The 25,548-nt window shown below is 44.0% G+C and overlaps 1 protein-coding gene across 2 annotated transcripts in view; it reads right to left on the bottom strand.

Moving 5' to 3' along the window:
* FNDC3B (fibronectin type III domain containing 3B) overlaps positions 1-25,548 on the bottom strand; it is a 269,773-nt gene that overhangs the window by 103,495 nt on the left and 140,730 nt on the right. Inside the window, exons 4-6 of one of the 2 annotated variants that reach the window (XM_081862162.1) lie at positions 12,399-12,475; positions 7,561-7,804; positions 2,272-2,574 (exon numbers count right to left, since the gene is read on the bottom strand). In XM_081862162.1, coding sequence (XP_081718288.1) covers positions 2,272-2,574; positions 7,561-7,804; positions 12,399-12,475 — 624 coding nt within the window. Of the gene's footprint in view, positions 1-2,271; positions 2,575-7,560; positions 7,805-12,398; positions 12,478-25,548 lie in introns of both variants that reach the window. The other variant, XM_081862163.1, reaches the window with a different exon arrangement.

The following is a 25,548-nucleotide window of genomic DNA, read 5'->3' as shown; positions in this document are numbered from 1 at the left end:
AAAGCATCCATGACACATGGCCACCCAATCTCTGCTTAAAAACCTCTAAGGAAGAAGAGCCCACCACCTTTCGTGGGAGTCTGTTCCACTGCCGAACAGCTCATAACTGTCAGAAAGTTGAGTTGGAATCTCCTTTCTTGTAACCTGAATTCAATGGTTCGTGTCCTATCTTCCAGAGCAGGAGAAAACATGCATGGTCCCTCTTCCATGTGACAGCCCTTGAGATATTTGAAGATGGCTATCCTATCTCCTCTCAGTCTCCTCTTTCCCAGGCTAAACATACCCAGCTCCTCTATGTTGTTATGATATATATCAGGGATGGCCAACTGGTCGACCGCGATCGACAGGTCGATCCTCCATTGATTGTGGTCTCATTGTACTCCGCCGGGGGAAAAGATCATCCGGCCCTGTCCCCTTGCTCTGTCCTTCATTTGTGCACAATTGCAAAACCGGAAGACGGAGTTATCGTTGTACGTATGTGAGTGATTAATGGCTCGACTCCCCCCAAAAGTGAATGGAAATTGGGATCTCCCCATGGGTAGATCACTGCAATTTCCCCCCCTAGGAGTAGACTGCAGTCTTTTGGGAGTTGGACGTCCCTGATATATATCAGGCTACACAGGATCTTTTTCAATCAGCTACTGCCTGATCTTTTCAAGTAGAGAAGCCAAGAACACAGGACAAACGTAGCACTCCTGGGCATAAGAAATGGTTTGGGTGTGAAGCAAATCAATGGGCAGGGCACCTCCTGCATCTGCTACATCCACTCCCTGATGTACACTTCATTCTGTGGCTTGAGCAACTCGTTTGTTGTGTCTGGAAAAAAAGGAAACGACCACAGTTGCCAGATAGCTCCAAGGAATCATCCTTCATCGTTCCTGCAAGTGAAGTGGGTGTAGACCTTGCAGGTGGTGAAAGGGGTGTTTACTTGCATATGTACCCAGAAGAGCTTCAGCCAAAAGGCATATTTTATGCCAAAAGAGGGCTGCTGGTTTTGCATAATCATTTAGAACGTGTAGCACCCAGGGAATCTGAAAACAGGACCCAGTGTCCATCAGCTGGAGAACTGAAAGTCAAAGTGGGCCAAACTGAGCTGGCCCCAAATTATATCCTCCAGAGATTTGTAAACATTCAGCATGTTTCCTGCTTTAATCTCCAGGAGAGGGAGCATAATGTGTTTGGTGATGGCGGCCGTTGTTGCTCGCATACAAATCTGTAATGGCTACAAATTTGAGTTACAACTGAGGGGGGTAATATTGCAATGGGCAGGGGCTTTTAATGCATATAGAAGAGGTTAGCTTTTTAAAATTAAAAACTATATAAAGCTATGCATGGTGCAGAAAGTGGACCCAGAAAAGTGCTTCTCCCGCTCTTATGACACCGGAACTCAGGGCCATTCCATGAAGCTGAATGTTGGAAAGGGATATGCAGGCAAAACAAAGTACTTCTTCACATAGCTAAACTCTGGCATTCAAATCGCAGCTTGGAATTTAACAAAGCCCACAAGTAGCAGTTGCGCATAGTTCCTTGGGAGTAAGTCCCAGTGACCTTAATAGAATTTACTTCCAAGTGAGCATACATGCAGGAAAGCTATCTAATCTTATGTACTTCTTGAAATACCAAGGGAACCAGCACTTGTATCCCATGCTGCCAACCACTGGAACAGCAGACTTTTGCTTGCCCAATGAAATTTCAGCCTCCTCCCCTCTCCCCGCACACTCTAGGCTTGGGGGGCTTCTTGGAGAAGATTTGCAGGAGGCAGGGGAGAAGGGCAAGAGGAAATACCATTGCACGAGCAGAACACGGCACATGCAGCATTAGATACAACCCAGAAGGTATTTTTAATGCTGGTACTAGACAGCATTCAAGGGTTGTTTCCGGGATTCACTATAGGTGGAGTGCTGATGTTTTAACCTAAAAATGTGATCGATGTCTTTGCCAAAAAGGACAAAATACAGGGGACCTCTTTCAGGGACCTCCCTTTAGCTACAGCTCCCTGCTGAGTGTACAGTCTATGGGAAAACCCAGGTTACTGTGTAATGCACGAAGTGGCTCCACAAAGAGAGAACAGGCAAAGCTCTATCCAACCTCCCCTGTCCCAATCTTTTCCGAACTTCAAAACGAAAGCAACTCAGCTTACTGCTTATGCGTCTGATGCTTCATTGAACGACATTGGTGCCCCTTTAGCTTAGTTCATTGAGAGTATGGTGGGTTTTTTTGGTTTTTTAAAAAAACTGAAATATATTACGAAGAAGCACCAGCTAACTTTACCGTGCAGTTCCTGCTCGCTTGACTTTGGGCTGCTTCTTGCTCTGCGTTCAGGTTTTTTCACGACAGGCACGGCTGCTCCTCCTCCTCCTCCTCCTCCCCCGTTCGCGGCTCCATTGTGAGCCTTGATGGTGCCATTGTAGACTGGGGAACAGTTTCCTAGATGGCTCTTGTAGATGGACGAAGGGGGGCTGTTCAAACGGTTTTGGCGATCGATCTGCCGTTCTTTGATTTTTTTGTGCGGTGGTTTGTTGTACTGATCTTCCCTGGTTATGTAACTGGACATTCCATATAGTGGTATAATCTCTGAAATTTAAAGAAAAGAAACAGGTTCAGCTTAGACTCCAAAGCCAGCTTCATCAGCACTCGTTTAACCACCATAATGAAAAACACTGCTTGCGTTGCCACATAACACTAAACTTACCAGGACCATGAGATTTCCCGAAGAGGAGGTTGCAGCTGCTTTCCTCTTCCCAAGCCCTCTTTCCTGCTGAGTTGAGCTAAGCCAAGACTTGGCTTAACAAGTCATCCAATCCAGGAGTGGTGGTGAAGCTATAGGCCTCACTCACCATGAGCTGTAGCCAAGGACTGTTCTTGGTTAAGGAGACAGCATGACCACAAGTCCCAGCTTAGATGAAATGCAAATCAAACCTTGGCTTGGTTCAACACGGTGCAGCGGTAAAGAAAAGATGGAGGAAGGAACAAAATGGAATCGCGCCCCATGTTATTGTTGAAGCTTCAGCAAGTTACTTGTTGTTTGCATGGTGTTATGCCTATCGGTGTGGTTGCTAGAGAGCGATCAGGCAAGATCCCTCACTGGTCTTTTCAAAGGCTTTACAAAAACATTTACAATGCAGAACGCCTCTGTTCCATGTCTTGCTCAATCACTAGCAGAATCTGAGAGTGGGCGGTCCTTAAACTTTCCCCAGCAGAGTTGTCTCTTGACCCCCAGCCTCCCCTCTCTGCGCGAAAGCCTACTGCGCAAGGAAGGCTTGGGTAAAGGGGGACCTCCCTCCTCCCCGCTTTGCTCAGGCAAGGTGTCCTGGCCCCGCCTTGCACCCTCCGAGCCCTGCAGCTCTTCCCCACTAGAGGCATGGCTTCCTTCCTCCGCTGAGGAAGTGCTGCTTCCCACGATTTTTGGAGGCTCTCTGTAATCCATCCCCTTCCTCCTCTCGCCTCTGAGCCAATGGCAGTTCCCTGACACATGGTAAACAAGTTAGGTTTACCATGCCATGTGAATCAGATCACTGAATACTTGCATCCTATTGACACTGTACTCTTCTATATACAGTGGTATCTCTGGTTACGTACTTAATTCGTTCTGGAGGTCCGTTCTTAACCTGAAACTGTTCTTAACCTGAAGCACCACTTTAACCAATGGGGCCTCCTGCTGCCACTGCGCCGCCGCCACACGATTTCTGTTCTCATCCTGAAGGAAAGTTCTTAACCCGAGGTACTATTTCTGGGTTAGCGGAGTCTGTAACCTGAAGCGTCTTTAACCTGAAGTGTCTGTAACCCGAGGTACCACTGCACATGCAAATGCTTCAGCGTCAAGTCAAGGTGTCTCATAGAGCCAGTAGGTCAAACCTAGAATATTTTTTATTTCAGGTTTTCAAACATAATGTCAGCAAGAGCCCTAGAAATGCACATGCCTGAAATTAACATTTTGCACCATGAGCCAATTCTGATAATCTTGCCCATTCTTGTCTAACAAAGAAACTGGCCATCCTTTAATTTGAAAATGTCCTCCGAGCAAATGCAGCCAAGAACCGCAGGTGACCACAACAACAGATGTTTTGTTACAACTTGTACCGTATCTTCACTGAAGTAGCTGAGAGGGAGGGAGGGGGGCTTTCTTCAGTTAGTACATTCATACGTGGGCACCTCCTTTGATAGATCCCGGTCATTCCTTTATATATTTAGCACATTTGCATCAAATCTGGGAAGAGCACAGAATATGCTCATCCATGCACATCTGCTCAACTGCAAAACACATCTTCTGTAGTTGCAGAATCTGGGAGATATTGCAGCACAAAATGCTAGAGTTGTGAGCATAGCTTATATAATGATACGTGGACTTTTTCCAAACTTGCTCCAGACCTAAAAGCATATCCCAAGACCTAAAAGACTTTCAAGCACCGAGGAATGAAATGGAAGACTACTATTCATAACTCTCTGCATGGCAAAGCTATGCCTCTCATGTCCTAATTCTAAACACATGTCAAAGGGCTTTATTTCCATAAATTATAGGTTGGGCCAAGTCAACCTTCACCTAAATTTACTGTGCGGTATCTGAAACTCCATGGGGAGGCAGGAGCCTCTGACCACAGGGTTAAGCTCAGCATCATGGCATTGCCAGTTCCTCTGCAGCCACATGGAAAACGAGCGGTAATGCCAGGCATAGCTGTATATACTGCACAGCTCATTAAGGGCTACACCGGAGACCCTGCTCACAATTCTCTCAATGAAAAAGGAGGTAAGAAATGCTATGGGGAAACTGTGGCTTTTCCGGTAATGGCCCCAAATATATGCAACAGCCTGCTCACGGAGCCCCTCTGGATCCCAGGCTTATAGACTTAGGAAAAATGTGCTTTTGTTGGAGGAGTTGCTTATTTATAGCTTTTATAAATCTCAGGTTTTACGTTGTCTACTGAGTATTTTAGAGTCGAGTATATCGCCATAACAAATTGTGATACTTCCATTGTGTTGTTTCATTCATTCATTTAATAAATGTGTATTCCGCTCCATACCTGTAGATCTCAGGGCAGTTTTATGAAAACAACAGTTGATAGTGAAGCATTTTCATCTGCACCAAAGGCTATATAGCTCATGGGACTCCCCCCTAAAGGAAGCAGCAATACCATCAGTGGGGAAAATGAGCTCTGAAAAGCTGTGATCGTTCAAAACACATGGGGCAAAGGGACCCAGCTCAGGGGCAATAGCATCGGCTTTACAAGTAGAAGGTCACAGATCCAATATCTGGTGTCTTCAAAGCATGGCTAGCAGAGACCCCTGCCTGAAACCCTGGTGAGCTGCTGGCAGCCAGTGCATGCAGTACTGACCTAATGGTCTGACTTGGTATAAGGCAGCTTCCTATGTTGAGAAACTCACTGCAAAATCCCTGCTGCTGTTTTGAATTCTACCATTTGGGTATGACGCAGATTAACCACATCTATCAGAAACAATTCTGCTCTCAATTGCTTTCAGTTGCATGTCTTGCATTCTGATGACATTATCATAAATGGAAAAGGGTCTCCCTTTGCAGCACACATGAAGAGGAGCATCTCTGATGCAGGAATCTGCTCAAATCTCTCTCACACAATAAGGATGGCCCTGTTACCCTCAGGGACCATGAGACAGTTTCACAGTGACCCGCTTCACTTTCTTTTCCAGAAGCAGGCAAAAGACTGTTGTTGGGAGTTGTGTGTTTTTTGCAAAATAAATAAATGACACCTCTCGTCTTTTCCATTTTTGAGAAGTCACCAGCATGACTTCACATGACATGAGGGATAAAGGTGCTTTGTCTCTATTCATTAGTGACAAAACAGGGGACTCGTGTTTGCTTCTTTCTGACAGTGGTCCGTGCCTGCAGGGCACGGCTTGTCAGATCTAATATTCTTTGCTAACCTGACTGCAGCTGGCTAAACACAAATGCACCGGACAAGCACAACCACCACCACCCCTCGCCCGGATGGTAGGAAGCCTTGGTCCTGAAGAGTCCCTCAGACGCTTACTCAGCCTCTTTCTGAAGGTCTCCAAGAAAAGCGATTCCCCATTTATGACAAGCTATGCCAAAAGCTGGTCTTTTCTCGCAGCCCCAAACCAGATACCCAACAGCAACTCTCAGGCAACTAATATCCAGAGGCATCTTGCCTCCAACCCCCCTGGTCTTATAATTAGGAATTTCTCCCTAACCCTAAAGCTTCATTGAAAGCAAATCTCCTGAAGTCCCTCCCAGCCAGCGAGCCCCCAACAGTACTACAAAGTTCTAAGACGACTGGAGTCATGAGCAGCAGCACTCCTCTTCAGTGTAAGGAACTGAGATATGAAAGCTAGGAGCTTAATGGCACCCTAAACCTAGGTTATGGGCGCAACAACGGAATGTCTAGGCACACTTTATTATAACAAAAATACAAAGCTGAAAACGAACGAACTGCAGCTAAAATATTATGTTCGTTTTTCACCTGGTCTACTCCGTCCCCTGCCCACACCCCTAATATTCTTAAGTAGGTCTCTTCTCCAGTCTTCAGAGAGTAGATGGAAGTGGGGAGGCAGAAAAAGGTCCTCTTTTCCTTCCACTCTGCAGTTTTAATCTGAAATCTTAGGCGCAGTACTGTGCCCAAAGCTCAGAAACTGCTTGCGCTAATGATATAGTAAAGGTAAAGGGACCCCTGACCATTAGGTCCAGTCATGGTTGACTCTGGGGTTGCTGCTCTCATCTCGCTTTATTGGCCGAGGGAGCCGGCGTACAGCTTCCGGGTCATGTGGCCAGCATGACTAAGTCGCTTCTGACGAAGCAGAGCAGCACACGGAAACACCGTTTACTTTCCCGCCGGAGCGGTATCTATTTATCTACTTGCACTTTGACGTGCTTTGGAACTGCTAGGTTGGCAGGAGCTGGGACCGAGCAACGGGAGCTCACCCCGTCACGGGGATTCGAACCGCCGACCTTCTGATCGGCAAGTCCTAGGCTCTGTGATTTAACCCACAGTGCCACCCACGTCCCCGCTAATGATATACCCTGTCGTAAAATGTGCCTAGGACAACAGGAGTTTCGAACGCTGCTCCTCTTATAGCTGTAGGGGCAAACTGCAACATTTCACGGCAGGTCCTGACTTGTACAACTTCAAAGCCTGGTATTGATAATGAAGCAAATACTGCAAACATTAAAAAAAAAAAAAAAATCCCTTCCCTGTAATACACCTGTCAATCAGCTTTGTATTGTGCACATTTTGTTTCTTTTTTAAAAAAAACCCATGCAAAATACGATCATGCTGGGGGAAAACAGCAAAATACACGGAGTCCAGATGGTTGAAGAGGCTCACTGGGTAGGGTAGAGTCGCTATGCTTGATTCCCAAGAGTTAGGTGGCTGTTGCTTATAGGAAGGAGAGGGTGATGCAGAAAGGAGGGCAGCATGACGCATTGGCAGGATGCTGGGTCGACTCTGCCGGTGTGTTTGCAATGTGCCCATCTCCCTGTGAGCAAGAGCGACCCACCTATTGGGAGGCTAGCATAGCACCCAGCGAGCTGCTTCTGCAAGGCTAGAAACTCCACCCCAGTTGTCCTCTTACCTTGTTCTCCGTAGATTGTAGGGGGGAGATGATGCTGAGGGAAAAACTGGGGTGGCATGTCTCCAGGCCCAGTCACCGGTGGGTAGAAAGCCGTATGAGAGTTATGAATGAAATGCGGGTGGTGAGTAAGATACGGGGGTAAGTGGTGGGTCGGAGAAATGGCGGAAGGGTAGCTGGGAGGGTAGCACTCCGGAGACTGAGGTGTGACCACCACCCTGCGAACACCCGTGTTGTCTTCTATTACCTGCAAAAAAAAGAGGAGGCAGCAAGGTTGATATAACGGATGCAATTCACAGGTGAAATAATTTTAAGACGCACAGATTTTATTCCCATTAATAATAATAAAAAGCTTTTCGTGGTTAGGAAGAATAACGTCCATATCCAAGCGCCAGCACTTTTGGTGGTAACGTCGTTCACGGCAGACACTCAGGCAGCCACACTAATTACAGCAAGGCATTCCGTAATTGCTTTATCAATGGAATTTTGAATGGAGATCAAAGGAAAACCGAAATACGTGCACCAGCGGCCCCTTTGAATGGACAAACCTTGCCTTATTCATGAACACTGAACAGCACGCACAGAGCTAACGGTGAACAATGCATTGTTTATTTGCAACAAAGCAAAAAACCCCAAAGCGTAAGAATCCACCGTTTCGGATAAAGGAGCTATAATGGCCAAATGATAAATTAGGATCGAACACTGCCCATCTGTGGATATCCTACCTGAGAATACCCCTAATCCTAGATCCAGAGCTGTCCCCTACACCTCTTTTTAATTAAATCAGCACAGTCACCTTCCACATGTCCCTGAAGCACACAAGATGTGCCTGACGTCTACTTTGTACTGCAGAAAGCGCCCAGTTCCAAGTTTTAGTTGGGGGAGTGTTAATAGGGTTCATGTCCCATAATGGGCATCTCCTTGGCCACTGTAAGAATAAAATGTTGGCCTAAGTGGGCAATTGGCCTGATTTAGCAGAGATCTTCTTACGTTCGTGCTTAGGTCTCCGCACTGAAATCAATCGCCAAGAACTAAGTTTTGGCTAGGCTATGCCTAAAGTTTTTGACAAATAACGGTATATTACTTTTGACTCTGGGTATGTTTTGGGGGAAAGTTCTCTATGGGGAGATTTAAAGTTTATAGTCATGTTTCTAAAAGGTAAATTGTATTTTCATTGTGACCTTGGGAATTAACGGAGACTCAATACATTTGAACAGATTTACCCAAGACTTCATAAAGAAATCATATCTGCGTTTCCTTCAGGCTTAGATAATGTTCTGTCTGACTTTACAGGTTCGCGCAGCCCAGCACTTTGAGTCTATATAAGCTATGAGTTCCTCCCACTGTCCGTCCCAAGAGAACAAGGTTTTCTGGACTGTGTTGGAAACAGAGCCGGGCCAAAAAAGGAATCACTTTTCACGAAAACTTCAGCCAGCTTTGAAAAGTGTAGCCCCCCACCCCACTCCCCAACTTTCAGTGAATGTTGAAGAATAGGTAAAACATAGGCCAACTTATTCATAGCCACTTTTACTTCTGGGCAACCTTATGAAGGCCACATGCTGGTGGGGCCAGAGGCAAAAGTAGGAGGAACAAAGAATCATAGAATTGTAGAGTTAGAAGGGACCTCAAGGGTCATCTAGATCAACCCTCTGCAGGAACCCCAGCTAAAGCATCCATGACTCATGACCATTCAAACTCAAATGTAAAAATTGTCTTTCCACAGTAGGATAGTTTCTACATATAAACACAAACCTCCCATCCTCTTTATGCTCTACCCAGATGAGCAAAAGGCATTATCAGAATTCAAAGGCCCATTTTAGCCAGGTACAGACAATAGGGATGCAACAGTGGAACAACAGTGAGGAGGTGTGGTCTGGGGAGATGGGGCATGGCTTAGAAAGAGGCCCAAGGGTCAGAGGGCAACATCTGGCCCCAAGGTTCCCCACTCCTGCCCTACACAAAGCAATTCGGCAGAGCACTCCAAAGTTGACATCACTTCATACAGTCAAGTAAACAAGCCAAGAGAGGACATCCACATAGCAAACTGACTTGAGCAAACCAGAACACACACACAAAACCAGCACCTCAGCAAGCAAAGAAAATATAACAAATAGAAGGGACTCTGTATTGACACCCTGTGAGGTATGTTTTCGAACTTCTGGGTTGCAACTTAACAGCGGTATTAAGGATATATATATATATACAGTGGTACCTCGGTTTTCAAACGTAATCCATTCTGGAAGACCGTTCGAGTTCTGGAAAGTTCGAAAACTGGAAACTCAACAGCCAACAGCTAGGCCTCAGAATCTTGCACTCAGCGGAAGCCACGTGACACACTCGACTTCTGAGGCATGTTCCAAAACCAAAGCATTTATTTCCGGGTTTACGGCATTCAAAAGCTGAAATGTTTGTCAATAGAGACGTCCAAAAACCGGGGTACCACTGTATATATATAGCACTATCAAAGTACGTAATGTTTTACGGAAAGGGCAGCAAGAAACAGATCATTGGCTGCAAGTAGCTTACAAAACTAAGGCTTCAGCAGTGAGGAGAAACACAGGCAAGGCTGGGAAGAGACAAAGGTAATTATCCATTCTTCTTTGTGTTTCAGAAAGAGGAGGAGTTGAGGGAAGGGGGATCTTCGAGGAAGAAGCAAAGGATTGGGGAGGATCGCAGAGCAGTTGGAGTCCCCATCCCACAACCCCATAAATATTGTGCCCCATTCTGCTAATAATAATAATAATAATAATAATAATAATAATAATAATAATAATTTATTTATACCCCGCCCTCCCCAGCCAAGGCCGGGCTCAGAGCGGCTTTCAAGCAATAATAAAAACAAGATGAATGATTACAACTTAAAAACAAAAATAAAATACAACATTAAAATAATGGAACATTAAAATATTAAAATGTAGCCTCATCGCAGGAGGAGAAGGAAAAGAAAAAAGAAAGAGAGGGAGGGAGGGAATCAAATTGGCTCCAAGCCAAAGGCCAGGCGGAACAAAGAGGCTCTACAGCTGTTCACAGCAAAGCTACAGGGAACCAGGCAGAGGGCCTTCTCGGTAGTGGCACCCACCCTGTGGAACGCCCTCCCACCAGATGTCAAAGAGATAAAAAAACTACCTGACATTTAGAAGACATCTGACGGCAGCCCTGTTCAGGGAGGTTTTAAATGTGTGAAATTTTAATGTATTTTTAATCTTTGTTGGAAGCCACCCAAAGTGGCTGGGGAAACTCAGCCACAAGGGCGGGGTACAAATAATAAATTATTATTATTATTATTATTATTCACCTGCTGGTGGTCAACAAAGCCCACCTTGCCCCACACAAGGCAGCTCTTTCTGCAGATTGTTTTCCCAGAACCTAGGTGGCTTTAATCCAAAGCTTCAATCAATGGGCAGCAAAGGTAACATTTGAGGCTAAAACTCCATAGTCCAAAGGGTTGGTGCAACAAAATGGGGTGGGGTGGGTTTTATAGCTTTCACCTAATAGGCCTTGTTATTTCTCCACAGGGGTATCTGCTTTCTGCCTGGCTTTCAAGACGCAGCCTTCCGAGGGCCGACCAAACCGAAGTCAAAATATGTTTTCGTTCACAAGCTGGAATGTTCTTATTTCCTTTACATCCTTGTCATCCCAGTGCCAAAACAAACAGAAGGCAAATTAAATAATCACTCAATAGTCCTATTAATTACTGACATCGCTGGGCCCGGGCAAGAGCAAATAAGGCGAACACAGCTATTATAACATCAGCACCAACAAACAACAACAGAAAAGCTACACCAAGTGACTACTACGTGCTTCAAGCTGTTACTTGGTATGAAGTCATTTGAAAAAACAGAACATTCGTTTTCCACATGGCGGGAAGTACGTTTCAATTCAACGGGGAGAATGTGGGGCGGGGAGAAGAGAGAGAGACAATATATAGCTTTTTCTATGACTACACGGCCAGCTGCTATATTCAGATGTTAAAGGGCTAATTTCACAAAGCCTACTCTTTGTGGTAATGTAGAGGAGCCCTAGATGCAAGAGGAGGGAGGAAGATCAGATGGGGACGTCCAAATGGATGGTCCAGGGATAGCTGGGAGAGATCTTCCCCTTCTGCCTCTATCTAACCCTAACCCTGCGGAAAGCCATCTAATTAGACTTTAATTTGATTTTGACCTGTTTTTAGGAGGTAATTTAATTATTGTTTGATTTTATTCTAATGTTATACAGTGGTACCTCGGGTTAAGTACTTAATTCGTTCCAGAGGTCCGTACTTAACCTGAAACTTAACCTGAAGCACCACTTTAGCTAATGGAGCCTCCTGCTGCTGCCATGCCGCCGGAGCACAGTTTCTGTTCTCATCCTGAAGCAAAGTTCTTAACCTGAAGCAATATTTCTGGGTTAGTGGAATCTGTAACCTGAAGGGTATGTAACCCGAGGTACCACTGTATATCTGATGATAGCCGCCCTGAGCCCAAATTTGGCTGGGGAGGGTGGGATATAAATAAAAGTTGATTATTATTATTATTATTATTATTATTATTATTAGTCAGAGAGGAGGAAGCAGATCTGCGAACCCTCTTCCCCATTCTTTCTGTGGAGTTCCATGGGCTTTGACCAGCCAGCGGGAGGGACTCAACAAGAGGCATTTTGAGCTGGAGGCAAAGAGGAAGTACACAATTTTGTCACTAAGAACCCTGCTGGTGCCTTCATAGGTGGGATCAGGTCGCCACCATGAGGGCTAGAAGCTTGCGCACAAAAAGAGAGAGAAGGCGGGATGTTGAATTCCGTGCAAATGTTTAAAAGGTCACATCCCTGCCGGCACCCGAATTCTTTTGCTGAAAAAAGCATACCTGTGATATATAACCTGGAGGCACATGTATGGGAGGAATAGATCCATTTGGCGACATCATGGGAACCTCTGCGGGTCCTGTGAAGATAGAAAGAGGAAAAACCAAACGATTAAGATATGCTTTATGTTCATGTGTACTGTGCTGAAAGACTCTAGGACATCTGTAGAACCAGTTTTGATATCGACATGCTGTACAGTGGTACCTCTAGTTAAGAACTTAATTCTTAACCTGAAACTGTTCTTAACTAGAGGCGTGCTTTCACCAATGGGGCCTCTTACTGCAGCTGTGCCACCGGTATACGATTTCCATTCTCATCCTGGGGCAAAGTTCTCAACTCAAGGTATCTCTTCCAGGTTAGCAGAGTTTGTAACCTTGTTTGTAACTCAAGGTATCACTGTACATATGTCTCCCCAGAAGCACATAGCTGATACCACCTCAATTGCTCCTCACACATCACTCCAGGAATGTTTAAGAACTTCCACTCATGCAGTTGGGCTTCCTGGCATATTTACATAACACACAAGCAACACCAGTCCCCTTGAGAGATATAACATGTTCCACGAGTGCACCTTATAAACATTTAAAGTGAAACAATCTGACTGGAAGGTTTTTTGTTTGTTTATTTGAATATATAAACATAAAGTGAAAATAATAATATAAACGTGTTTCCAGGCAAAAGTGGGTGAAGCCACATTACTCCAGTTGCATATAACTGGTGTTCTTATTAGAATTTCTGAACCAATTCAATCTACAGTCACTATTATAGAATTATAATCAGCAGACACCAGTGCCAATTTTGTGAACGACTGATTTATTACATTTGTTTTCCACAAGCAGCTTAGGGTGGCATACATGAAATCACACTATTTTTACCTCCAGGTCAAACCTACAAGGTAGGTCAGGCTGACACATGTTGACTTCCAAAGGCCAGACAGTGAATTTCATGGCTGGGCAGCGAATTGAGCGTGTCTCCTCAGCCAAAATGCAACACTGTCAGCTCTTCTACCATGCCCCTCAAAATCTACACCAGACTCCCACAAGCCAGTGCCCTCCAGATGTTTTGGTCTACACCACCCCTTGGCGTCAAACATCTGCATGGCACCAGGTGGGTGCAAGAGAAGGCCTTCAAGAAGACTGGCACTATACCCCAGAAGTGGTCATGCCCATTATATGGCTTTGCATAGAATTCAATCTTCTGGAGGTCTAAGTCCACGACAAGCCACCCTCAGTAAATAATAATAATCTAGCAAATATTCTATGATTTATAAATCACTTTAAGAGTCTGTAAAGGGCTTCACATATATAATGCTGGAATCCTTAGAACCCCACGCAGTAGGTCAGTATTATTGTAGCCCCTATTATAAATGGGGGATGAGCCTGAGAAACACTGGCTCACTCAAAGCAATCTAGTGAGATCATAGCACATCATGAGAGAGACAAACCAGGAATTTTCCAAATTTGCACCTTGGTCTCTTAGCCGTTGTGATACATCAGTTCTTGAAACTGCTTAGTGATCCACACACATTGACTGGCATTCACAAAGGTCTGCAGGCACACATTAACTATCACGACAACACATACAACCACACAAAATCAGATGGATAATACTGGGGGAAGGTCTGAGCCTTATTGTCCCTGGGCAAGTGAGCGGGTTGCTGCTCAATTTCAAGCCTACGTGTGGCATCTGCATTGACACCTATTGAGCAAACAGGTACAGTACGGTAAAGGAGCAAAGGGAATAGCCATTCACAAGGATGTCCAGTCTGTAACCCACTGGCCTAGATGAAACTTTCCCTTCCAGAAGTTTCCGATCGCGCTCAGTTTTTACATATGTGAAGAACTATCTCAGGAACATATGAAGACCACAAAACTCATTACCTCAGCAGTTTGGATTAACCAAGGAATGTGGTTATATAAGCAAGAGACTTAAAAGTTTCCACTCAAAACTCCAACCTTGGATGTCGAAAGTTCCTTTCTGAAGTATCAAATGCAAATACAGCAGCTCATGTGCCATAAGCATTAGGGCGCCGAGCTACATAAATCTAGGTAAAATGGAAAATAGGAAACCATACAGGGAATGGGTTTAAAGACACCATATGTCTTACTTCTACAATGATTCTAACTGAAATGCCGGAAGACGTCTAAAATTCCAGGTCTGGAAATTTCACCATCAAGAGAGGCAGGCTTTCCACAAACTTAAATTACAAATTGGTGGCTTTCTGGTTATCATGACCAAAACGCCTTGGTCACAACATCAGAAATAAAGTCTCTTCTTCTTGCATTCTATCATGAGATAGGCTGTGCCATTGCTCAGTGATAGAAGTATCTGTTTTGCATGCAGAATGTCTTGGGTTCAATCTTGGCGTCTCCAGGTAGGGCTGTGAATGTTTCAAATCCTTAATATTGAGCTCGATGGACCAATGGTTTGACCCAATGCAAGGCAGCCTCCTACGTTTCCAATAAGTACAGCTGGGAGGACACAGGCCATAACTTTTGCAGATGCATTTATTTACAAGGCTTGTCCTAAACTGAGGCAAAGAGGAGTGACACAGATATTCACAGACAAACACACGCTACCTTGAAACAGTTGTTAAAAGCTTCCGGTCTCCATCAAGATAAAATTATCCATCACTAAGACCCATTACAAGCAATGGGAATTAAAGTCAGACATGCACCATTAGTTTATATGGAATTTAGGCTGCAACCCTGCCCCCCAGGCCTCAATGAATTGAGTCTTACTTCTGAGTAGACACGGTTAGGACTGCAAGTGTGGCTTTCTCTCAAGAGTGTAGTATTTAACTGATCAGCTTCTCAAAAGCTGTCTTGGGCTACATGGGTATTACTTATCGCAATACACATCCACCCCCAATCATGTTCTATCTATCGTTAAAATACGTCCTTATGAGGGCTTTTTTTTTCAGCCGGCACCTCTCAGGTGAGAGCCATTGCCATTCTAAAAGAACAAGGGAGGCGTTTGTGATGAGTATAGAAGTATAGCACTGGTCCTTATTAACAAGTCCATATCGGATATGTCAAAATCTCCTCAAAATTAACACACATGCCCTGCAATTTGAGAATTACAAAAAATTCTGCACTTTTAAGTTCTCACACCTAAGCAGGCGCTAACTGCTTTGACACTCAAATTGGCCCTGTTATAGAACCTGTCTGAGAAACATCTGTCAATCCGTCTATAAAGTAACAGCCGCCATTCGGGATGAAACCGAACTCTCACATGCAACAGACTCCACTGTCTGTAAATGCCTCGGATTCAATGTTTTAAAAATTGCATTTTATCGTCAGAAGTGCTCTGCACAAGCAGACTCTTAACCTCAGGTGTGACCCTCAGACTGTTAAAGTCATTTGGGGAAAGGGCTTTAAAGAATGTTGGACAGGTGAATGATTTACTGCTGTATGATGTTTTCTTCGCTGCCTCTATTTCAGGGCTGGGCAAATGACTTTAGCACACATTTCATTTCTCGTCTCCCGTTGCCACTATCAAAACAACTTGGAAGTGGGGACTCTGCGTTAGACCTAGAAACCGTCTCCCGCCTGGGACAACTCAGTGCATCTATTAAAAGACTGGCCTTGGCAACACGACCCACATAAACGAATGCTAAACTCACAGAAAGAAACACTGCAATTTTATATACTGCTGTTTTATCGTGGGTTTTGACCATTTATATATATTTTAATGAATAGCTCTGCTTTGCGCGTGTATATATATATATATATATATATATATATATATATATATATATCTGTGTGTGTGTGTGTGTGTGCGCGCGTGCGTGCCAAAGATGGCTTGCAAGAAGACAATAAGAACTTACAAATATCAATGGCGAGAGTCATTTCCTGAATGGATAGAACGTAGCACTTAGAAACAATTTGTAAGGAAGGAACCATTTGTAAATAATAATAATAATAATAATAATAATAATAATAATAATAATAATTAATTTATTTGTACCACACTCATCTGACTAGGTTTCCCCAGCCACTCTGGGCAGCTTCCAACAAATATATAAACATAATAAAACATCAAACATTAAGGGTTGCCTTCAGATGTCTTCTAAAAGTTGTATAGTTAATTTTCTCCTTGAAATCTGATGGGAGAGTATTCCACAGGGCAGTCACCACTAATGAGACGGCCCTCTGCCTGGTTCCCTGTAACTCCACAGAGGGAAGAGGCAAGAGCTAAGTAGTAGAGCAGAAGAACCCAGGTTCAATCCCTAGTGTCTCTAAGGTAGGGCTGGGAGATGTCCATGTTTGGAACCCTGGAAAACTAGTGCCAGTCTGGTATCCCCTCACTCACTCATCCAATTCTCTTGTGCTCCCCAAAGAATTAGATCAGATTTATCCAGTGGGAAGGGATGAAAGCTGGCCAGGAAGGGATGAAAGCTCCATGCTGATCCTCTCCCCAACTCTGTTGGGGAACTTTGTCCCCATTAAGTCACGTCAATGTTGGCTCATTTCATGGGAAAGGGGGTACAGGCTGGCTATCTCCCTTTTCCCACCTCCTCACCCCAGAGCATTCAGTCCAAGTTCTTACCTCCACAACCATGGAGGAAAGACAAGCCAAGGTGCAGAGATCCTAGAGGATCAAGCCCCATCCTGTTTGAGGGTCAACATGGAATGTGGCCAGAAACCTCAAGCCTAGTTACTTTTAATGGATATATAGTACTAAAATTAAATTAGGTTTACAGCATTTCGCCAAAGTCAAGGTGTTCAACACAAACATATTTCCAAATTTAGGATGCAATCCGATACACATTTACCTGACAATTCGGTTCCATTCATGCATAGGAATACGCTTGTTCTTATTTCTGAGCTCTTATTTCTGAGCAAAATTCCATAATTTATACAATGTTGGCAGTTATTGGTCTCCGCATCTATTTCCCCCCCTTTGATTTGGTGGCATCAGAAATGTTGAAGGCATGGACCCCAGGTGCATAATTGAGTGCAAGGAGCATAGCCTCAGGGTCTGCAGTGTTGCTCATGGCACTTGGGCAGACTTTTCTTGAAAGGGTATACGTTGCCATCTCCCAGTGCTGCTGATTTCATATGAGCTAATCTCCCAACAAGGGGACGCGGGTGGCACTGTGGGTTAAACCACAGAGCCTAGGGCTTGCCGATCAGAAGTTCAGCGGTTCGAATCCCTGTGACGGGGTGAACTCCCGTTGCTCCTGCCAACCTAGCAGTTCAAAAGCACGTCAAAGGGCAAGTAGATAAATAGGTACCACTCCGGCAGGAAGGTAAACGGCGTTTCCATGCACTGCTCTGGTTCGCCAGAAGCGGTTTAGTCATGCTGGCCACATGACCCGGAAGCTGTACGCCGGCTCCCTCGGCCAATAAAGCGAGATGAGCGCTGCAACCCCAGAGTCGGCCATGACTGGACCTAATGGTCAGGGGTCCCTTTACCTTTACCTTTAATCTCCTGACTGTGGTTTCTTTAAATCAGGGATGGGGAACCTGTGGCTTCCCAGATGTTGCTGGACTCCAACTCCGATCAACCTTAGTCAATGGCCATGCTGACTGGGGCTGATGGGTGCTTAAGCCCAACATCTGGACCACAAGTTCCCTAACCCTGCTTTAGATATAAGCAACACAAACCACACTTTAGGAAAGTGTTACTTCATTAGGGCTGGGCAACATCCGGCTTTCAACATCGTGATATATCACCAACTAAACATCACAATATATAACAATGTCTGAAATAAGGATGGAGTTGGCATTGGTTGGCTTCACGGTTTTCCCCACATTGTGATTTTTCGCATAGTGTGTGTGTGTATACACACACCATGATTCACAATATATTGCCATGTCAAAAATTATGAAACCGCTTTTATGATACGGACTTCAAACCAGTTTTTGATGATATATCAATATATCGCCTAATGCTGGCTGTTTGCTGTAATAAACACCGACTGACTGACAATATATCGCCTGGCCCTATACTTCATATTGTTGATTGTGCATTTTGAGATGTGCTGCTTGTCAAGGAGAGGAGCAATTCTGTCCATTCTTGTCAATGCAACTTGGAAACGCCAGAATTCCCTTTTCTACAAAACTACTGAAAGCACATCTTCTACTGTGGACATATGAATTGCTGGATCAGTTGGACCATTCTGTTTCAAATAGTGGACATGAAAGGAAAGGTCTTATCATATTCATCCCAAATAGTTAATGTATGTATGTACGTATGCAGACACCCTATGCACAGGGAAGGTCCATTTAGCGGCAATAGGATACAGGCATTGACAGGCATAAAACTACTTCCATAAATATTACCAATCTTTCTCTCTCTTAAAAAAAGCCTTCTAAAACAATGGCGATCTCTGTATCTTGCAAGGTACCCAATTTGCATCAGGCCACCCCCAACTCTCTCATGGGATTGCTGTGAGGAAGAGTAAGTTAATAGGATTGTAAGGCATTTCACACATTTAAAAGCACTAAAACAACAACGGTAGCAAATATCACATTCTGACAGTGCCCTTTTATTAGCACAACAAGGTAATTGCACAGCCTGGCTGAGCGAACGCACAGATGAAATCCAGCCAAGGCGATCACATCCTCAGATTTCCATCATTTTCCAGAAGCAATTCTGCAGCAGTGAGAGCGGTCATATCCCCTGCCTATTTTTCTTTTCTCTTCTAGAATGAAGTCATGTCTTGTTTCAGGAAATTCTGTCTAATTAATCACCTTCCCAGCTTTAATCCCCAACTTCGCCTTTTTTTGAAATAATGACTGTAACAAAGACACATTTTGGGGGGAGGGCAGGGATCATATAATTTCCTTGTACACATTAATTAAATCCCTTCTGCTAACTTTATTTACTGCTGCTGCTAGCATTGTGTAGGCATCTTTTACCAAATTCTCCCCCAGCCTTCGGTTATCTGGGTTACTGTACATTGCTATTCTAAGGCTTTCCTTCTATAGAAATTTATTTGTAAAAAACAATTCTAATGCCTGCCACTACAGTGTTACAATTAATTTTAAGTTCCACCCTAAACATACCTAAATTAGCTCTCCGCTCTTTTTAACTCCTGACCAGCAATTGGCATTACGGCTGAGCGATACCTGGTTTTCAACGTCATTATATATCACTAGCTAAGCATCAAAACAAAATAAAAAAATTCCTTCCAGTAGCACCTTAAAGACCAACTGAGTTAGTTCTAGGTATGAGCTTTCGTGTGCATGCACACTTCTTCAGATACATCTTCAGATATAGCTTCAGATATAGCTAAGCATATCTTCAGATATAGCTAAGCATCGTGATATACCGATATATCACAATGTCTGAAATAAGGGTGGAGTCATTGGGCTGGCTTCACGGTTTCCCCCACATGTGATTTTTGCAGAACACACACACATTTGCGATATATGGCCAGGTCAAAAATTATGAAACCAGTATCACGAGATGGACTTCAAACCAGTTTTGGACAATATATAGCCCAGCCCTAACAACATGATTCGCGGGTCAAAAATTATGAAACCGGACCAAAAATTATGAAGCTGATTATCACAATATGGACCAGTTTTGGATGATATATTGATATATCACCCAGTCCTACACATCATAAAATACAATATGGGCAACCTGCGCATCCAAAACATGTGGTCTCTTCTACATTTCAATTAGCCACATCAGTATGTTTCGGAACATATGGAACAGAAGAGAAGAAGAGTTTTGGATTTGATATCCCGCTTTATCACTATCCCAAGGAGTCTCAAAGCAGCTAACAATCTCCTTTCCCTTCCTCCCCCACAACAAACACTCTGTGAGGTTAGTCAGAGAAGTGTGACTAACCCAAGGTCACCCAGCAGCTGCATGTGGAGGAGCGGGGACATGAACCCGGTTCACCAGATTATGAGTCCACCGCTCTTAACCACTACACCACACTGACTCTTGACTACTACACCACACTGACTCCAAATGTCCTCTGATTCACCCTCCCACAATTGGCAAAGCTTTTCCCTTGTCAAAAAGCTGTTCTGTAGAGTAACAATGTGATTGGGATGGCTTGGACCATCACCACACCATCAACTTAACTTTCACATGGTGCTAAACGTAGAGCCCCGAGAAGCTCAAAAGCCAGCACAACCCAAGCCAGGACGGCTCACACCCTCCAAAGTTCCCTTTTGCTTCTGTGATTCGTAGTTCATGGGCAGCGCAGAGAGTGTCATAATAAACTATAAGAACATTATGCTGCACTGGTTCTCCAACTTCATACCCAGGAAGGTGTGTGGTTCAGCGGAAGAGCATCTGCTGTGTGAAAGCAGCATGAGAAGATCAGACAGAAATGCTAGTATTGCAATCAGGGAAGCTAGTGCAATATTCCCCGTGTCTTAATGCACCCTTTGTCCATCACTGGCAAAGTTACATGCAAGACACAACCACAGAACACTGGATGCATTCTAGGTCGACTCACAGGGTGTCCAAAAGACGTGCAAATAGTGTGCTATGGAACAAGCCCCAGATATGCAGGAGGTCCTTGTCAACCACAAATGGAAAGGGTTCTGCGACAGAAGGAAGCCTGCAAGCCACTGGTGTAACTAGCAGAATCAATTAATTGTCTTTGGTGTGTGGTTCAGCAAACTGCACCCAAAAGGATTATGTCATAAAGTGCTGTTCTTTCTTCCACATGACTGGGTACAAACAGCAGGAAGCTGGCCTTCGATAGGGTGAAGTCAGTCTGCCTCTCTTTGCACGCTCCACCAAAACAGATGATCAAAAGTGATGGAACAGGAAGCCAAAGATGGCCTAAGAAAGCAAGGGGAGAGTTGACCTCATGCAGAAAAAGCAATTCTGGGACAGTCAGTCCTCATGTGAAAATTAGAAGGGGGGATGTGGCAGGGACACAAAACTTGGGATCACAGCCAAGGTCTAGCTGACCTCAAAAGCAAGCTGCAGACTATAAAATGTTCCTTTTGTTTTTGATGAAGAAAATATACATAACTAACTGGTCCATTTGAGCAACTAACTCATCTATTTATCCATCCTCCTGTTTGTCAACCACCCAGAATGGCTGGGGCAACCCAGCCAGATGGGCAGGATACTAATTAATTAATTAATTAATTAATTATATTTCAAATATACACTTCTTGTTTGCTAGGACACAAGTTATGTCAGTATTCCAAGCACAGGATGCCACTATTGAGAATATGAGATTTTCTTTGTTTCAGGTCACATGTAACTAAGAGCACTTATGTATCTAGCCAATGGTTATCACACCAGTGAAAATGCACATAACATTCTCTGGTGGACCTGTATGAAGCCTAGGAATTCTACCAGCCCCAGGAGACCTTATGTTCAATCTTATAATGAAACCTCTCTCTCCAGTGATGATAAAGCCACAGTCATACGATGAACAAGAAAAGCAAAAGAGCAGGTACCCAACCACTGGTAGCCCAGAAAGTCAAAACTTCAGTCTTTATCATAATAATAGAATCGTAGAGTTGGAAGGGACCTAAATGGTCATCTAGACCAATCCCCTGCAAAACCAAAAACTTCAGCTAAAGCATTCCTGTCACATGGGCATCCAACCTCTCCTTAAAAACCTCCAAGGACGGAGATATTAAAAGCACATGCATTTTCTAAGTCTGGGGGCTTATTACTGGCGGACTTTAAAATGTCAGTGGTGCCAAACCTGTGGTGTCACCCTGCCCCCAAACCATGGCTGTCAACGCTTCCTTTTTTTAAGGGAAATTCCCTTATTCCGAATAGGATTCCTCGCAAGAAAAGGGAAAAGTTGACAGCTATGCTCCAAACGCGCTCTGACCTTAAACAGCCAGAACCCACGGGAAGGAAGAATCAGCAGGCACAGGGATACCCTAAAGTTTGTAGAAGTGGAGGGGGAAATATTTTGAACACCCCCCCCCCGTTACTGGCATAGAGAAGGCACAACCCAAAAGCAGCCCAACAAAGACTAGTGTTAACAGCCGCAGAACGTCGCAGGAGGGAAATGTGAGAATTCTGAAATGAAGGATTGTGAAAGACTAAAACGTTCCGTTGAAAGTCTTCATCTAAGAGTGTGCTTATGCACAGAAAGCCAGATGTTTACGTTTCAGAAGAAAACAAAAGTAAGTTTTAAAATGCAAGCCTGAGCTTAGTGGCAAAATGCACATGTTTCATGCAGAATGTCGCAGATACAACAGCAGGCCAGGGAAGCTTTTTTTAAAAAAAGGATTTCAGCGAACACAGTTGGGAGAAGCCATCTGTCTGCGATGCTGAAGAGCTGCAGCAACTGAGAATAGATGGCACTGGGGCTGCATGGACCAGTAGTCTGGCTGATAACTACGCTGTTGATTTGTATGTTTCCAATCATAAAGGGCATGTTGGAGCTGAATTGGCTTTCCTAATCCTGGTGCAGTGCTGACCCAAACCAGTGAGAAACAAATCCTATTTGCATAGCTCCATCCCAGTTTCTGCATCTTGGTCACACACTACGGCATGACGGAATGTTGGGAACTGAATTTTCTGAAATTTGATAGGATAAATATTCTCTCCCCCCCCCCCCCCGGACCAGGCACCAGTTCCCTATATTTTTGCAACTGGAAAACAGAACCTGCGTTAACAACTTTTAAGAATAAAACAAAAGACATCTTCAGCTGCTCCAATAAACCTTTGCTGGCTCAGCCTCCGCTGCTGCAAAAGCACTTTCAAAAGAAGTATTTCACAATAACTCTACGCATCGAAAATAAGGCTGCAGATCCCAGGGCAATTTACCAGCTGGGCTACAGTTTGTAAATCACATCTGTCTAGACTGTAAGTCAAGAGATAAACATCTGTCTAAAATCAGCTAACTAGGACAGTGAATGCTGCTAAAGAAATCAGGTTAACTATTGTAAAAAAAGGGGGGGGAATCCATGGAAGTATATATATATTTTTTAAAAAACCAGCTACATCAAATTAATCCACCAACACACACAAGCCAAAACATTTCTCAGTGAATTGAAACTAGCAGCCTGTTGATTATGGGATAAATTTTAGGCTGAAACTGACACTCAGAATTAAGATTTTGGAGTAGTGGTGTTGGTGGGGAGAAGTCACGCTTAGCAGGAAGTCACATGAGCACTATCAGAGTCTTGGAGCACCTATCAAGTATTCATGCATTACATAGCGTCTGCATTTAATGTTTGTATTCCCAACAGATATGCGTGGAATGCACATTCATCCCTAACCTACTGAATGAGCCGGGTTTTTTCTTTTTTATGTCAATTATAGTCACATGCCCGTAAAGACTCTCCAGTGCTTCCCTTCCGCAGACCATGTTGGTTTTGAACTGCTATAGACTAATCAGCCCGGAGGCAAGGCCTTGTTCTGACCCTGGAAAAAAAAAGTCTGATGACAAAACCTGCAGAGAAGCGCATTCTGAAAAGTGGTTGCTATCCCAGCCTTGTAAAGAAGATCACAAAAACTTAGTATGCTTGCAGGGGAATTTTCTTTCCTTCTCTCTAAAGCCTGCTGAAAGGCTAGCATCCTTCTGGATGAAAGGTGTTTATTTCGTACTGTTTTGAAACCTCTCTGTTGTTTGTACCGTTTTTAAAAAACTATTTTCAGCTGTTCTTATGCTATGTAAATCACCTATAAAAGGATATTCTTCATCACTGTTAGAATTATTTCCTTGCTGGCATGGAGGGGGGGTGGGGATAACTTCGGTTTACTGCAAACATAGAGACTCTGGGAGAGATGTTGCAGTCATCCTGCTGCTGTTCTGAGTTAAACCATGGTTTGGCTGAAGCATGTCATCCTAACCCAGGTTTATCTCTCACCCGTCTAATCACAAGCTGTAAGCAAGGTTTATGGCTTGTGGTTTATCCAGAAAAGCAAAATCATAAGCTTGGGTTCAGATGACACACTAAGTCAAACACGGCTCCGCTCAGGAGAGCAGCAGCAGAGCAACAAGACTGGAGGACCAAAATGGCCGCAATTATCTCTCTGATAGACATTGTATTCACACTAAAATATGGTTTGGCTTATTGTGACATGCAAACCAGGCCATTATACCTGCATCCTTCCCCTGGCTCATATAACCTTAAAAAGATACCTATTAATATATTCTCTCTTTGCTAAGCTTTTTGGGCAGAGCCAACGTCGATTTCCCCGCTCAAGTGGTTTTACAGCTTCCTTTTTGTTTATGAAGTTTTTATTTTGAAATTAAGTTGGGAATACAAGCAACAAGACAGGCAGACCACCAATCAATACAACAAGATCACTAATTAACTGCAATGGGGAAATGAAACTGGTTGGCTTGGCTTGTGGGATAGGGTTAAGATAACCTGAGGTGAGGTTTGCTGAGAGTATGGATGTGTAACTGAATCACAGTCAGGAAAGCGGGGAGAAATATGCATCTGTATTTGATTGGACTGTGGTCAAAGCTTGAAGAAGCCGGAAAATGGAAACCATGGTGCCACAGTGCCTTTTTAAATATTGGAATTCTTTCTTTGTCATTCTTGCTGATTTTGTTCATTATCCTACATCTCCCGAGTTTTATCAAGCCGCTGCTGTTTAGAAGGTTGCTTGGGAGATTTCCAGTTATGCGCTAGGTAGGATTTCACTGCTACATAAAACTGTTTAAGAAGGTCTTAATGCCAGATACATATTTTTTTTTTAAAAAAGTAGGCATTATATTTATATTCCTTTTCTAGCTGCCAGCCACCAAGAGCTCGTTTAAAATGTAGCTTTTGATGAGTAAAGTAATGTTGCCTGTAGATGCCTTCCTTTGCATTTAGGGTTAGAATGGGCACCTGGGTTCCTTTGTTTTCCCTCTTGGGAAAAACAAAACAGTTTGGATATATTATAGTAGTCCTTGGGTCACCTACCCACACAGAGCAATCTCATAAAGATATTTTGCCTGCATAGACCAAAATAACCTATTGCCTGCTACGAAAAACAACACCGGGGAGACGATCTGCAGAGATCTGTGTGTGGCAGTGGATAACGCTGGGGTAGTCAACATGGCGGCTTCCAGATGTTCTGGACAATTCCCATTATCCATGACCATTGGTTATGCCGGGGCTGATGGGAGCTGCAGTCGAAAACATCTGGATGGCACCACGTAAACCACCCCTGGGATGAAGTGCTGGGCATGGATCAGGAAGACGCGAGTTCAGAACCCTGTTGTACCATTAAATTGACAAGGACAAGTCT

Source organism: Podarcis erhardii (genome assembly GCF_964252035.2).
Source record: "Podarcis erhardii genome assembly, chromosome: 5".
Lineage (NCBI taxonomy): Eukaryota > Metazoa > Chordata > Lepidosauria > Squamata > Lacertidae > Podarcis > Podarcis erhardii.
This window is presented reverse-complemented; position numbering and strand designations above follow the sequence as displayed.